At 44.8% G+C, this 16,766-nt stretch overlaps 4 protein-coding genes across 4 annotated transcripts; 3 read left to right on the forward strand and 1 right to left on the reverse strand.

Annotated features, from left to right (window-relative positions):
* Positions 1-3,127: 3,127 nt before the first annotated feature.
* On the reverse strand, positions 3,128-3,470 carry BDV37DRAFT_289855 (ankyrin repeat-containing domain protein; the record flags this gene model as incomplete). Its single annotated transcript, XM_032088565.1, has 2 exons — positions 3,128-3,138; positions 3,191-3,470. The coding sequence occupies 2 exons, from the start codon at positions 3,468-3,470 to the stop codon at positions 3,128-3,130; spliced, it is 291 nt and encodes a 96-aa protein (XP_031934253.1).
* Positions 3,471-5,517: 2,047 nt separating this feature from the next.
* On the forward strand, positions 5,518-5,938 carry BDV37DRAFT_289856 (uncharacterized protein; the record flags this gene model as incomplete). Its single annotated transcript, XM_032088566.1, has 3 exons — positions 5,518-5,744; positions 5,798-5,856; positions 5,910-5,938. 3 exons carry the CDS (start codon positions 5,518-5,520, stop codon positions 5,936-5,938), a joined length of 315 nt encoding a protein of 104 aa, XP_031934254.1.
* Positions 5,939-7,377: 1,439 nt separating this feature from the next.
* BDV37DRAFT_292981 (uncharacterized protein) lies at positions 7,378-9,913 on the forward strand (the record flags this gene model as incomplete). The annotated part of the gene is made up of 6 exons (XM_032089288.1): positions 7,378-7,679; positions 7,734-7,845; positions 7,902-8,404; positions 8,498-8,551; positions 8,653-8,840; positions 8,892-9,913. 6 exons carry the CDS (start codon positions 7,378-7,380, stop codon positions 9,911-9,913), a joined length of 2,181 nt encoding a protein of 726 aa, XP_031934255.1.
* Positions 9,914-12,419: 2,506 nt separating this feature from the next.
* BDV37DRAFT_277299 (bZIP transcription factor) lies at positions 12,420-14,143 on the forward strand (the record flags this gene model as incomplete). The annotated part of the gene is made up of 5 exons (XM_032085735.1): positions 12,420-12,619; positions 12,660-12,724; positions 12,844-13,075; positions 13,134-13,250; positions 14,053-14,143. The coding sequence occupies 5 exons, from the start codon at positions 12,420-12,422 to the stop codon at positions 14,141-14,143; spliced, it is 705 nt and encodes a 234-aa protein (XP_031934256.1).
* Between the last annotated feature and the right edge of the window lie 2,623 nt (positions 14,144-16,766).

Here is a 16,766-nt window from a genome sequence, read left to right on the forward strand (position 1 = left end):
ATACGATTCATTTGCTCATCTTCGGTGAATCCCTCGCTGCAATCTTCACACAACGTGATCATCTTAACCCGACTTTTGGCGGACGGGATATATGACAGGGTGGCTTCCAGGGCGGCGCCTGGGCCATAGGGAACAAATGAAATCTCCCGAGTGCAGGGGTCACTCTTCCCCTTGCAGCATAAACAGTCCCAAGAGATAGTTCCCAGCATCCTAAGTATTAGTTAGCGGACATAAGCAATATTAATCTTTGCGCTTGGATCTGTACCTAAAGTCCGAAGATATTCCTTGCTGCGAATCAGAAAAATATTACCAATCTCTTGAATTGAAGGAATATTGGTTCGAAAGGGTTTGGTGAAACAACGTCGCAATTTGACCGGAGAAAAGATTAGAGCGTATTAAATAGGTCCTGAGGTAGTCCTGCAATGAAGATATAGCCGAACACAGCCAAGTCATACCATATAAGCTAAAGTTACGAACCTCGAAAAACAATAACTTAGCACAATAGTCCAGTATTTATAATACTTCAACACTGCTACAGCATGAGCAGGCGGCTTGGCAGGTTGTAGATGGTGACCTAGCACCTACTACCCGGAGTGGGTCTGCCATACCAAACTGGGGCCGCAACTGTCTTTCAGGAACGTGACATGGACACCCCCGAGTGCGGTCTCTAATAGTTTGCGGATCCACAATTCTTTCCCCATAGATCTGGTCTGCCTAATGAATCGAAATCCCAATCCGGGCACGGGTCTTTTAGATGTTTCAGAAATATGCTTCTATTCCTTTGGTTAGGTAGACTCTTTTTTGCTTGTTATCTTCTATATAAAATCTATTAGAAAGAAATCGGCAGCATGAAATGGGGGCGAATACTGTTTATTCTGAGACCCATACCATAGGTATGGGGTTGTTGATCCATCCCCTTTGTTGCCAAAGACAGAGTGTGGCGCTATGAGCTAACCCTCAGGCGGCGAAAGCGATGCTCTGATTGAACGGTTGCAAAATATCTGGAGGGTTATCTTTCCTAAGTAGTAACAATTTCGACCAATATATTCTGCTCAGATATACAGTTTCGTAAATAAACGATGAACGGTTATAACGCATGTCATCAATGTGTAAGGCATTGAGTCCTACGTATCATGGAAGTCACATTATAAACATTGACCTAAACCATCAACAGATCAGATACACAGCTGAGATATAATAACCTACTACTTTTGGTACTGGATAAGAGGTGGGAAGCGGAGGTAACTATAAACTTAACAATCTCTAATTTGGAAAAGGTTTCCCAGAAGACGGGAAATGTACTGTAAAGTACTATCAATTGTTGACCCCAAAGCTACTTAAAGAACAACTCTGCAACAATCTCTTGGCTTCACAGAGTTGCTAAGCAGACTCTGGACACAATGTAGCATTAGTTCGATCGCTTTCTAGCTGTGTTGCGAGATTCTTGGCCTTAAGAAAACCCTCTTTCACCATCATCTCACACACCCCGTACCATTTGTCTGTTGGTATCTCTACTTTGAAACCTTCATCATGACCCTGAATCATCCAAGAAGTATCACGTGCGCATCCAGATACGTACGCGGCAATGGCAAGTCTCTGTGCGATGCCGCGTTTTTTCAAAACACGTAAAACACGAAGGAGCTCTCTGGCTTCCTGAGAAAAGATGAGTCGCTGGAGCGGCGTATAGTAGCGTAGCTTACCTACACCAAAGTCGGCCTGTTGTAGCGACTCCAATTCATCTTTCATTGAAAATTGATCAACATCTTTTTCCTCTTGATCATCATCACCACTCAATATCTGACCAAATAGCGTTTAGTTTCTGCGTAGTCGGCATGGTTGAGCGATGTATCCACGCTTACCGGTAAACAAAGGCCAACAGTCCGCGCCATGATAGAAGACAAATGCGCGTAGGAGGGGCAGAGTATTGATATTTTTTGAGGGATAAGATTCAAAAGTAGTGTGAAGGCGAATAGGAATCCCAGAAGACATTTATAGAACCAAGGAAGAGATGCACAAGGTAACATTTCAATATAATTTGATCACCTTTCAACAATCACAATTTCACGGTGAAAGGTTAAACTTACAACAGCGCATTGCTCTCCTTCCCCTGACAACATCAGGTATATAGTGGATCCGCCGTGCTGAAATGGGGCCGCAGGCGCTAATTGTTAGGCTGACCTCTGAGTCCACCCCTGAGTAGCGTCGTGGATCTGAGACTAGCAAAGGATACGATTTTGGCAATACGCTCCACTACTGATTATTTATGGTTCCCTTGGTACGTATATAATTACATGTTTTTTCGATTTTCTTCACTGAGTGATTATTGTTCGAGAAATAATTGACTCCAGCTCTTGCGTTATAGCTCATTTGTACTCTCTCTATATTCTGATCGTTTCCACTGGGCTGTCATGCCGTCGACGCCTAATAAGTAATCAAACCTGACAATGTCTCTCTCTACGGTAATCTGCTTGCATGACACAGAGACAATGACCAATGCATGGTACAGTAAGCGAGTATATTCCCTCTTCCGGTTCAGCACATAAATTTCACGAGAAGGCGAAATTAGAATGGATAAAAAAACACTACAACGTTCAGTGAACCTAACTAACGCTTTTATTGCGATAGGGTGTGGGCGTATGTGGAAACTGGCCGTGACCCCGGGTGGGTACCGCACCATTTTGGTGCCGCAGTGGGTGCAAGGTTGTCGCCTGAGCACATACCAAATAATACCAGGGATTAACGCCGCTTCATAGAGAGAAACAAGAGCCTCTCAATTAATCAGAACATCATATAGAGTCTCGCTTAATATGAGGCGAGGGTCCATATAGTTAGGAACCTCTCATAAGTGGGTCTGCCGTACTGAAATGGGGTCGTAAATGCTCTTGACCCTATGACTAACATACTCTTGTAATCATCCGAAAAACCCCTGTTCTTGGTTAAGTAACGAGGTAGAACTCTACTAATCTTAGACAATTCGGAATATGTACTATCACTGGTTATAGTCTGGCTCAATGAACAACAACAAGAATAATTTAATGGATATAGGATGCTATTTTATCTAAAACTATTGGTATGTAACGTAATTGAAGAACAGACAGCATATGTTAAACTCTCATGCACACTAACCTCAAAATCTAGCTAGCTTTAGGTTAGTGTAAATAGCTGATGATGACTTATTAAGAGCTCTTACCGTTCAGTCTGAACAGCGCCCAGTTGCACTTTGCAGCAAGCGAATGCTTCAATGTTTCCAAAAATGAGTGATGCATTTCTATCTTAGCGCCGTTAGATATAAGATAGTCATGCACTTTCTGTGTATCCCCTGTGCCTGCATGAGCTACCCATGCAAGTGGCGTTGTCCACTCTTTGTCTTCGGCATTTATATTTGCACCATGGTCAATAAGTAGCTTCAAAGCATCAAGTGCACCATACTCAGCTGCCCAGGAGAGTGCAGTTCGGCCATAAGACTCCATCTTATCAACTTTGGCGCCACATTTTAGAAGGAGCTCAATGATGTGTACATGATCATTGATAGCAGCAAATACCAGCAGTGGTCTCTCCTGACTCTGCTTGTTCTCTTTGTCACGGAGGTTGGGACTAATCCCTGCATCAAGGTACTTTTGAACATCAGAAAGATGGCCTTTTTTGAGAGCTGACACTAACCCTTCGAAATATCTCTAAACCAGCTTACCCAGACGGAGCTTAACGCCTTAAAGTATAGCAGATCCTCGCCAGTATCGTGGAATTGTCTGATCCTGGCCGTAACTGCCGGAGAAAAAGAATTTTGGGGGGTTGGAATAGCCGAGGTTGGCTTGGTTGGTCCACGAATGCTTCCCTCTATATTACTGCTCAGAGAGTACTTCTTTACTATCCTTTATTTTAATTTTATATATCTATTATTTAATAAGTGTCTGCAATTTTTATCTTGACTATTCGAATATATTTTACCATACTCTATATTAGAAGACCCGTCTATGGTATCTATACAGAGAGAATTGTAGATAAACAGTTACTTAACTCTCCTTTATATAATTAAGCGCAGCAAGATAGTACAGAGGTCTGGGGAAACTTGAGAAGAGATATGGAATAGTTCTCTGAGAACAAGACTCTTCAGCTGAAGCTGAGGAAGTACGAGAAGCGGTCTTGGATGGAGATTATAAGGCTATTCTCACAGTAATATCGTGGGAGAAGTCTAGGCTTTTCAATACCTGGTCATCTTATTTGAGTTGTGCCCAGACTGTCGTTTCCTAAACCACCCTTAACACATTGGCTAATGGAGGTGGACACAGCATAAGGTACAACCGGCAGCTCTGCAATTGTAATAGTACCCTAAAAGCGAGGGTCCGGTACAATCAGCCCTCAATGAGCCAACGTTACTGAGACGTTCGCATGCAGGGTCTCAACGAAAGAGCTCATCCCCGTCATACTATGGCATAGTTTGGGGCTGGAATGCTGGACCCATTGTACGCTCCCTGACGATCACACGGGGAACAATCTCAAGTGGGACCCGTTTTTCATCATAGAATTCGTGTCGATGGCTTAGGAGAACGTTCTTCAGATGACATTTGAGCTGGGGCGGACAACATTGCCGCTGGTGCGTTCTATACTTTCCTCCGCAAAAGCCAACGCTTGGCCATGCCAAGACCGGCCAACCGTGGACATCAGAAAACCAGTGGATACCACAGCTGGCGGGGGAGCCTAGAACAACCGCATTGTGGTCATGACTTAATCCCCATTACTAGCTTTAGCCGGTTCCATAGCTGAATCTCGTAAAAGATACAGCACCTGAGATAGCACTCACAGGCCTTCTTGTGTACAGCCCCCTTCCATTTCTCTACAGGATGCTCTTAGGTGAGAACTACTCACCCCGCGACCGTTAAGCTTCACGGGTGGCAACATGCTGTGGTCTGTGCAGACCCAGGAATCCGGATGTTCTGTACCCAAGATAATCCCGACCCTGGGACGTGCTACTATGTCTGGCGCTGATCAGTCAAATGCGGGCCAGTTTCAAGAAGCTAGGCCCAATGACTTGATAAGAAAACAAGCCACATCTTGGCGTTGGTCCCCTACATTGCAGCCAGCTGAACCAAGTCTCACTCATGAAGCAGGGTCCGGATAAACTCAGGTCTCGGGGTCCAGTCAGCGGTGAATCATACTCAAATCCCGCTACTGTGTATTGGCGATCTGGCAGCTCGATTCTAGACGAGCCAATATGAAACCGCGTTATTTCAGTATGCACCCGGCATATGTCTCAGTTATGGTTCCAGGGGTGTCATATTCACTAAGGAACGAATAGAGATGGACATTCCTTGTCATGAGATTCGGAGTCCAGCAGCTGGACCTTGTCTCGACCGGCCTGGCCAGCTTACAATATATTCCTTCTTGTGTCCATGTACAATTGCTCAGTGCACAGACACATATAAAAGCAGTGATACACACACCATATCTCGACTGTAGAACAACATCAACCACATTTAGTTCACAGACAGGAAATCAAGCATTCTTACTTAAACATTCAACATGAAGTCCCCAATCTATCTTCTCACTGCTCTTCTTCCGCTCTCTATATCTCTCGTCAATGCTGCTCCATCTGCGGAGCCTGAAGACATTGAGGACTCTGGTCTTGAAGAGCGGGATACTTGCAGGGTCGAGCGCAGATTCGACTACTTCAAGTATCCGTGTCAGTCGAGTGATAGAACTGGCAGCGCCAACAGAGGCGACGAGGTTAATTTCGACTGCAAGTACAGGTATGCTTAAAAAGAAAATAGGGAAATATTCATTCGTACTTACACGGCTGCAGAAACTGGTACAAGACTCGCAGGGGATGGGTCAGAGAAGACGACAAGCCTCGTCGTTGCCGTACGGTGACTCCTCATACTAACTATACTAGGCATGATACTGACATTTTGTAGGCGGACCTCGTCCCAACAGTTGCAACTAGAGTCATGCGGCTCTTCAGGCCCTAGAAATCTAGGGAGGAAGAACCCATTATGTTGGCTTCTGGAAGGGAAATTGCAAGAAACTAGAGGTGTTCGGGGCAGATCCATTACTCATTTACTATGTCGTGAATTTTCTTTTTGGCTTCTTCATAATTGATTGATTTTGTTGTTTCCTTGTCCATAATTAATGAAACGTGAAATAACCAGGAACTAGCAATAGGCTCAATGTGATTGTTTTCATATACCTTTCTTGGTCAAGCCGCTGAATGATCTGCATGGCAACCTTGGCATCTCACAGTGATGTTCTATTTTAAAGTTCTTGTTATCTTGGTTATCAACATGAGAAACTCTGGGGCATGTCTGGATTGAGAGCTGCCAATTCCCATGCCTGTGTGACGTAGGCCTAGGAGTGTACTAAATGTATATCAAGACTTCCCTGTGTCGGTCCCCAACGCTGCCATTCTACCCTATTTCATGATCACCATTCAGCGAGCAGCATAATTGATCTATGGTCTGGTCATCGTTGACAGAACTGTATGAAGATCTGACTAGGACAATATAATAGATACTGATAAGCACGATAGGTTGGGTTAAAGATAATCAGCGCATTGGAGACAGATGGTGGGCAGTTGAAGTAGTAGTAATATTACAGAAGGAGCAGGTATAATAACTGTTCCCCTGAATACGATACGCTAAGTGTTTTGTCCATACCTACAATGAATACTGTGTCTGGGAATGTCAAGTATTTTATGCCCTCGGATGACACGAGCTACCACTTATATAACTGTTGTGCAGATATCTACCCTTTGACACCTACTTTGGGCATACCTTTAACCTCTGACAAGTATAAAAAATAGATAATTGTATCGTTTGTCAAACAGTATCGCTGTATTTTCGGATTCCGAAAATTACCAAGCGATCAAGAGATGGGAGTAAGCCAGAAAGGAGACATTGTTCATGTTCCCTGTATACTGAGATTAGTATTCTTATAAATTAAATTCAAGTAGAAAAGAATTCTGGACTATATAAATTCTAACTATGTACTATAGATTATAGTACTTTTCGTCTTATCTTAGTAACAAGAGCTTAAAAAGATTTCTATTGTTTTTATATAATTATTCTACTGTATAATAGGCTATATATTGATTGTTAAGTAGAGATAAACTGATTTGGTTGAGATATTCTTATTTAAAAGTAGGCTGTTTACTACAGACAACAGAAGATGGGCCGGTTACAGTGGCGGCTCGCTTACCGGTTACGTTACAGAGTATTTGTTATGTAATTGTGTACGCGCCGGCCTTGGAATGTATGGTATCGTTTCAATCACTGATATCTCGCACAAAGATCCGAAAGGAAACTACTTTGTCAACCTTCCTACATTACCAGTGAGCTAATGATGGGATCCAGAGAATGGCGTTGGGCATTGGAAACAGATCCTACCATGAGCTCGTCGTCAATGCGGCTACCGCCAGAGCAACCGGAGAAGACCAGGCACCCTTTATTGGGGACGAAACCGAATATATCGTCGCAACATCCTTCTCCCTGCGTTTCACGTCCTTCAAAAATTCCTATCCTGAGATTGTCAATCCATAACGAGGTTGCGGTTAGACCACGCGCTAAGAAGGCATGTAAGGAGTGCAGAGGCCTGAAGACCAAGTGCGATGGATACCAACCGTGCAGCCGATGCGTGGGGTTCGGAATAGACTGCATCTATGTTGATGGGAAGAAAGAGTCTCAGGAAAGGTGCGTTTTGACGGTCGTTGTATTGAGCAACATCGATTGACCATCAGGTCCCAGGCGACTTCAAGAGCTCGAAAGGCAGGTTCAGGTCTACGAAAAACTGCTTCGCCGACTGCAGCTGAAAGTGATGCCGGAGGACGAGGAACTTGTCGCTCGAGCTTTGGCTGAAGTACACTACCCTTCGATGGACTATTCCTAGTGTCCAGTCTGTTAATATGCTTCAAGTTTTCGCCCGAATCCACCGATACGGTGACAGGTCACGGCCATTCCCAAACTGCGAGAGAGGAACTCCGTTTGGGGGTAGAGTGCGTACAAGAAGACTTCCACGGTAACAGACGTTTGCAACCCATTGGATTTATTGGTGGTCCTTCTGAGATGTCTTGGGTTCGCGACCTAAACAGGGCAGTGGAGAAGGACACCGAAATCCTTAATGCAAACACTCCGAACCAATCTCCAAGCGACGACTCCCAGGCTCTGAGTAAGGTGAGTTATTTCCTAGACGACCAGGAGATTACTATTGATGATGACATTGATGTTCACATTCGGCCTTCTCCAGATATTGCAGAGAGACTAGTCCGTCTATATTTCCATACTGTACATCCTTCATTCCCCATCATTAGCAGATTATCCTTCACGCAGCAGTTGGAAAGCTATTACACGAAACCTTATTTGCGGCCAACAAAAAAGTGGCTCGCAATCCTGAATCTAGTTTTCGCCGCGGCGGCCTAGTTCGTACATTTGGTGCCTCAACATCTGGTGCAAGCCATGGAAGCCCCTATGGTGTACTTCTCCCGGGCTCAGAGACTTATCTTTATAGGTAGTCAATTGATTGATCACCCCGATCTCCAGCAAGTCCAGGTCGAAGGTCTCATTGCGTTTCTATGAATGACGTTTGGCCATATCAATAGGTACGAAGGTGATTCCAGTCTTTGCCGCTAGTAGATTACATTGTAGACTCCTACTTACAATATTACAGATCATGGAGAGCATGTGGCGTCGCGATCAGGTCGTCCATTGCCATGGGGATTAACCTTCGCAGTGAGAGTAAAGAAATTTCAAATATTTCTAAAGAGATCCGATACCGCGTTTGGTGGTCACTCTATACATTGGAAAATACGCTATCAACCATGACTGGGCGGCCTACTGCAACCGCAGATAGGTTCTGTACTACGCCACTACCAATTCCTTTCGAAGAAGAGTAGTTCCATGTACAAGTTGCAGTCCGCCTCTTAGCTGACTTTGATTTCCGTACCGAGTATATGCGAGCCTTTGCAGTCACCAGGCATAGATTCCCGGCCACCCCCGATTCACCTGCCGGAAAGGCTAGCGGACAGAATTTAGCTGCAGACTTAGCGGAGATTGTTCCCAGCACCTCCCTGTATTTTGTCTACTTTGTCCAGCTTACCGAAATCATGCGTCGCGCGATAGATTTATTATACAGTCCAGGATTCGCTACTCGACCCTGGCTTACTATCAATACAGCAATGCTGGACTTGGTAGATGAGACGGACGAGTGGCTTGCCGGCCTTCCCGTGGTATTTCAGTTTACCTGTCACCGAACAGCACATCAGTTTCAGAGGCAAAGATGGAGTTTTGCCTTCCGATTTCATAGTGTGAAAATTACGATTTGTCGACCTTCTCTTTGTCGTTCAGCGAGACAGGAACCAGGCACAGAGCTTTACACGGAAGTCCAGAAGGCAGCAGAGCTATGTATCGATTCTGCATGCCAGATTCTTGACCTTTTACCTAATGAGCCTGATATCGTCTGGTTGAACCAAGTGTCTCCATGGTGGTGTGTTCTACACTACCTCATGCAATCAGTAACCGTGCTGTTGATAGAATTGGAGTACTGCGGCAGATATAGTAGCGATAATACCGTGAGAGTTAACTCAATGATTGAAAAGGCACTAGTGTGGCTTTCTGCATTGGCGATGGATAGTCTCGCTGCGCAGCGTGCTTCAGAAGTCTGCCATGACCTCTATCGCCGGCTTTTTCTACGCTCCACCGTGGAACAGAGCAGGCTGCCTGAACTTGGCACGATTGCACTCCCTACTACTGGGCTAGAAAGTTCATCTTCCCAACCTATATACTATCCATTTAACCACATATGCTCTGTGCCACATGGCACGGGCGGGCAATCAACCATGGACTCAGGATCATTGCATAACGTGTTTTATCACCCTGTATTTCAGACTCCATATGATGAATTTAGGCCATGTAACTTTGACAGGATGTGAAGCTTTAGCTTGTTTTTAAATGATGTCTGCTAGGTTAGGGCTAAACTTTAGCTGTTTTCTGGTATACCAATAAGTGTTTACCAAATGGCTGGTTTCATATATAACTCTTAGAACGATCATGCTGGACCAAGGAGCTCAGCATTAACTATAATCCAAAACACTTATATTTAACCAAAATTCCGAATTGGCAACCGGGTTTATTTTTCTGTGTTAAACCCCAATGCTATGAGGGACTAATTCAGCATACATGCGAATTCCTATTTGTCGCTTCTGCATTATCCTGTATCAGACTGAAAGACGCGCGCTTCGTATGCTGTGGCCTTGGAATATCATAAAGAAATAATATATAGTACGACAAGCCCACAATTAGATCTAATAGAATCTTAATCTGACCGGTTGGTATAGGTTCTGATCTTGAACTCAAACCAGACCCTTGGCGAGGCCTAGGTATGGCCCAGGGCAGTTCTCGATGACAGGGAATTGGAGAGGTTGTGCAAGTCGTGGAGCAGAAATCAAGTCGGGTTGGACTGAAATGCTGCGACAACGTGAAATGTCAGCAGAGCAACAGCCACCTAGTCGGTAGCATAGGGGATCCTCAGACACAATCACTAGGTGATGCCTAGTGAGTTACCAAGAAAACTCCGACGGAGGGCTCCTGAGAAAGGGAAAATCAGACTGACCAGGGCTAATACACCCGCCCAGCAATTTATATCACCCAATGTTCTCGCATGGAAGTTGGCTAGGAAAAAAAAATTAGTGGCTACATATGATAGTGTATGTGGATGAAAATACTAGCTCGGGTTACAGACATCAGAGTAGATGCGTGTAAATAGCAAAGGGGGGAGTCAGAAGTCGAGAACTTAAAACGGAAAATATTATGTCCACTTGGCGGTGATATAGAGCGTCCTGGCCAAGAAGAAAACAGCAAAGATACAATAGCATAGATAGTTGATACGCCTATGGTAGTCGAGCAGCTCCATCAAATAATGGACGGAGGAACAGGATGGTGTGTTTTATAGAGGATGATTATACCATGGAATTGCTTTAAATGATGGCCTTGTCCTGCGGCAAGACGTTGCCCTGCGGACGAATGAAGTCCTTGACATGAGACCACCGCAGCCGTCCTCAGGCCTTAGGGTAAAGACTATGTACAAACCCCTGAATCGCGAGACTTCCGGAAATATAGCTACAGTATCAGTGATTTATAATATGCCCAAGAGATCGTCGTGGGTGAAGAAGCGTCAATCAAACTCTCCTCTAGCAAAGGCGCAACAACGATACAGACGTGAGCGAGGTCTTTTAGAAAGGGAGCTCAATACTACCCTGAATTTGTGTCTGATGTCTTTGTGGCTGTTCAAGACCGGAAAACTGGGCAGATACATTTTCTTGATTCGTCCTCATAAAACTAGTGGCTTAACAGGCTATGTAACCTGGTATGCCCAATTAAAGTTTTTTTTTCTCATCGTCCAACTTACATCCAAAGGCGTCTTACTACCCTCAACCGATTCAGGAAATGATATCATATCTATCCTAGCAAGTGTTTGCTAGATCGGGAAGGCGCACTCGCTTCTACCGGGGATGGCAAGGCATGATAGGAACTAGGACGCTTCTCAGAAGTTGTGATTTTTCTTTTCTTTCTCTCTTTCTAATTTTTTTTTATTTACCTAATTCATCCGTACCTTGGGATAGGAGTTTGGCGATAGAAAGGTCCTCAATAGTCCGCAGGGCAATATCCAGATAATCATTAACATATTATTGTTCTCGGACTACTCAACGGCTAGCTGGTTGTACTCATACACCTTTTCCAGGAATTTTATTGGTAATAATATACATGTCTGCATTCGAAGATTTGCTAAACTATTCCCCAGCGGCTGCATATTGTCTCATAGGCCGAAGAGAGTATTTACCAACTCCTCTCGTGAAGGATGCCAGTCATCCTCTAAGATAATCTGGCCGTTATGCCTCGGCCGGGTCGTTATGGACACATCTGCGCTACATTCCATGCGGTAGTCAAACGTTGTCAGTAACATGTATCTCCCTCGTCGATTTCGCTGTTGAGACTGGTCTGGACTGTCCAATCGCCGGTGCTGGATAGTTTTTCTATTGGCTGTGAAACAAAGAATGAAATTGACCCACTTATGACTATAGAGGTGGCTGTGGTCCAATAGCCTGTCCCGCTGGGTGAGCCTGCGGATGCCTGCGGACACGAGTGCCCTGTAAGTACATAGGTATGGTTAATCGCAAATCGCCACAAATTTTTGTACTTTTTTTTTTTTTGCTCTAAGGCTAATACAATTTAAGCAAGGCTTCTGAACATCAATAATCTGTATGGTTTACCAATAATGATGACGGCAAGATAGAATTATGGCGAGGTATAAGGCCGACAGAACTAGTTATGTTAAGCAGGCGGTGCGGGACGTACCAATCATGCTTCCCGTCTCCCAAGGATGCACTATCTCCAATCCCCTCGTATGCTCACTTGGCTACTTACTGTATTAAGGTCATAATGGCTACCATTTCAGACCTCCAACCAAGGAAACGAGAGCCCCTTGCTGGGACGCGAAAGGCGACAACTCTCTCAGCAGCACAACTTGAACGGAAGCGCGCCAACGATCGGAAAGCCCAAAGGTATATTCGTCGACGGGCAAAGGAGTATATCGAACACCTGGAACACCAGGTAACAGAGTTAAAATCGCGAGCAGAGTAGTATGATTATGTCTTCCGAAAAAATTACTGCTTTAGAAAGCGAGATCAGAACTTTAAAACACCAGCTAGCTATGACAAAAAGGGGGCAAACCTCTTCAAATCCGAGTATGTGACATCGCCCTTGCCGCTTGACTGCGGTTGCAATGTGACCATAACTGATCGTTTATGAAGCACTGGGCGGCTCGTATAATACATCTTCCAGACCAGTGCTTCTCAATTCATAGAGTCCTTGATTATGAATCCAGTTTCTAGAATCCCATCGGCTCTTTCAGCATCTAGCCAGGTCTCCGTTGCGTCTGACTGGCACCAGTACGGTTGCACAAGGCCAGAACCTATCTGTGAATCGACAGGAGCAGATTGCTTGAACAGAGTAGAACCCTTTATGTTCGAGGACCAGTTACAAGCGTCGAACCCGGCGAAGGTTGCAACATCTCAAAACAGCTTCAATCCCCCCCGGTAGCCATCCTCAGGAGCCCTGTTTCCACTCGTATTCACACTTGTACCTAGGAGGCAGTCCCAACCTATTACGCCAGGAGGAGTATCAACACAATCCTCGGCACGCCGTACAGTGTGCGATAAGTCAACGCTCGATGCCCGTGCCAACTATCCTATCAGAGCGGGAACTTCTTGGGTAACCCGTTGTTCATGCGCCCAACAATATCAAAAAGTCCCGGAACAGACGCCAAGGAACAATTACGGCTATGACTGTTGGGGCTCACATTTAGTGAGCCCACTTTAAATCGGCCATCTATCTGAGCAAAGAGGACCCGCTCTGGTGTATTATTTCCCCATTATGTTCGCTGGATCATCGAGCTCATAGTGTTGAACGTATTTTATCATCCACTTGACGCGCAATACACTCTACAGGCCTAGTCGTGTATTGTAATTATCGTGACTATTCTACGTATCCCCAACAGACATCTTATCAAACTCAAAATCACGACGATGGCCTTGAAGATCAGAACGCAAGGTAAGTGAACTGCAAAGTTGCGATCTCTTCCCTTCGTGTCTTCCGATCTCCAGTGTGGTTTAAACTTGGGTTCCAGACTCGACGAACCACGGAACGCCGAGCAGTAATGAAATTGCACAGAAATCATGGGCCCACTAGCGAAAGGCAAGGACCTGATTGGGTGTAGGCTACTCGTACTTTGGGATCTTGCGGGCAGCTGCAAAAGGCCATCCTTCGCTCTCATAGCTTGTTCTATACTGTTTAAGCTGCTTAAGTGCTGTGTGCTCAGTTCGTGCACACAAACAGGGTTTAGAGTCGCATTTGCCAACGCAGCAACGGCTCTTGCCCTTTTAAGGATGTGATGCATCGATCCATTTAGGGGGTTGTGGAGCTAGCAAGGGTCAATAACTTCGCCATGCGCAAGATTCGTGCATTGAGAAAGACGCCCCCCAACCGCCACATGGAATCAGGAGAAACGGCTCAGTCCGATCCCTACAGATGCTCGGGACTCTTTTCCATGGCCTTTCGTGGACCACATGAGCCTGAAGAATTTCGACCACGGTGACGTGGCGTGATTGGAATTGCTGACAGCGGGTAGTGGAGGTGGTGCCGACCCCGGGAGGCAATTTTTCTCTATTACCTAACCCTTGTTATGCTATAATACCTTTTACCGAATTTATATCAATAGACATCCAGTCTTTCATTTATGCAACCCAACCAGACGGACCCTTTGTGTCTCCCTTTTCGATACAAAGAATGGGGATGCGGTTATGCCCTAATCGAGGGGGCATTGAGAGAGAGGGGGGGAAAAGGGAATCAAAAACAAAAAAGGACAAAACGCCTGAACACAAGAAAAATGGCAAAAGATCCGACCAGTGGATCCACTGGACCTCGAACCAACCAGTTAACCGATCACTTAGACGGTCACTAATGCCGACTAACAAGCGGCTAAAGCTGTTGGCCGCCCAAAGAAGCCACAAGGCCTCCTCGATCGACGGTCGCGGCACATTGTTGGTGCATCCGTGCAAATGCGAACTAACGAGTGACGGGCGTACATATTATGATGAAATGGGATTGAATAGTGTCTGGAGCCGAACAAGGACTTCTGTACTTTGCTTCGCGAAACTTGGCCAGCTTTTTGAGACACCGCAAATCTTTCAACGGCGGTCCCGCTATGAGTTGCCCGTCGACGAGTCCGATTTAAGAGTCGCTGCGATTGGGACCACAATTCCTCGTTCTTCAGGACCTTTTCCTCCCCTTTCCTGCCGGTTTTCCCTTCTCTTTTCCCGTTTAATAATTTTTTTTTTTTTACCGCTATTAATTCTATTATTATTGTTCTTATAATTAGCTAGTAGTAGGGGGGTATTAGGTTTTCTTTTCTTGCTTTTTTTTCATTTTTCTATTCCCTTGATTATTTTGGTTTCTATCCCTACTATTTCACGATCACCCACTTGTTCCTTCTCCCTGAAATTGTCCTCGTATTGCTTGCTGCCGTTCCCCAGTTCTTGAGCAAGAATGGCATCCCGTAGCGAAACAACACCACTGAAACGCCCCCGGGAGGAAACTCCACCGGAGAGCATACCACAACAAGTTGAACCTGAACCTCAACCAGAACCTGAACCTGAACCTCAGGCTCAACCTCAATCTGAACCGGAACCGGAACCGCAACCAGAAATACCGCAGGGACATATATTATCCCTCGGTTTTTCTAGACTGGACAATGCATCACTGCATGGAGAGGCACAAACTTTGTGGTGAATACAAATTTAGCTACTTTTATTCATTGTTCTGACGTGCTACTTGTCACGTAAGAATAATTCTGATGTAGTTATGTTTCATTATCCGTGATATTCTGCTATCAGTCTTCCCTGAGATCCTTCATACGGATACGTGGATGCCCAAATACTAATTACTTGCATGTTCCTGCGTCGCGCGGTTGTTATGAACATGCGCAGATGCATTATATCAACAAGGACAGTACTATCATTTATATTAAAGTAGTTGAACCGTAGCGCCGTCACGCATATTCTATAGAATCAGGTTCTATTTTGGTCTATTTCCAGACAAAATAATCAACCAGCTTCATCTCTATCTACTATGCATATTGGTGGTTACAGTATTGCGTTATTGCAGGCGTATTGTAAATCGCGGCTCACTTGTGCCTAATGTACATTTTGTCCATGACTTCCCCGGCGGCCATATAACGCCCTGAATAATGTAAACAGCAGTTATAGTGTCACTCTCAATGCTAAAATCTTGTTCGGTGGTACCAGCACACACCCTGAAAGATTCCAGGTGACTGCTTGGTGGTCATGGCTGTGAGATATCTGTCACCCTATAAGTATGGCGGATTGGTTAGAAACCCTCACCCCTTCTTTTTCATGCCCTGCAACACTTCTCCTCAATAACCTTTCCGATATAAGCAGATATTTCTAGCTGTAATCTTTTAAGCCATGAAATTACCATTTGTGGATGGCCTGGGGTGCATTGCGTCATTTCTGACCAAAATATCATGGCTTCTCATGCGGCGCCACGGTGACGCGGCAGAATTCAAAGCGTGTGAAATCCTTTTCCAAATTAAAAAATAAAGAATACACTTGAAAGAGGATTTAACGTGTACCGATAGGTATCTCAGTGGTTCGTATTTCTTTTTTTAGCGCTCCAGAAATTGAAGCTACAAATAATGCTATTTTATACACAGGTGGCCCCATACTCTTGTTAATTGAACCTGTAATGAAACAGTTCACGATAATTTTAAATCCAATGGCAAAGATGCATGACAACTTGGCCACGGGCTCCCCCTTTTTCTGTATCTTTTATCGTGATCTTGTTCCCTCAACTAACGCCCACCGTCAAGGTCGAATTTGAGCTGCGCAAAACACTTTCTTTTCCGTTTTAAGGTGTGGAGAGAAAATTCGTCGAAATCACCAGCCAATTGAAGTAGCTTCACAGGTACCAACTTCAAGCCTGCTCCTTGATGGTTACTTGAATCATACCCATGGTACCAGATTCATTCCAATTGCCAATACCAACATCATATCTGACATCATGATTGAATTTCAAAATTTCATTGCGTCTTTCAGGTTCCACAGATGCACTCCAGTATAAGGTGCAGATTCGGGTAGATCTTTTATCGTCGTAAAGATCAAACATTCCTCGAGTTTCTGAGATAGAACCCAATTCGCCACATGCATATAT

This window comes from Aspergillus pseudonomiae (assembly GCF_009193645.1).
Source record: "Aspergillus pseudonomiae strain CBS 119388 unplaced genomic scaffold BDV37scaffold_210, whole genome shotgun sequence".
Lineage (NCBI taxonomy): Eukaryota > Fungi > Ascomycota > Eurotiomycetes > Eurotiales > Aspergillaceae > Aspergillus > Aspergillus pseudonomiae.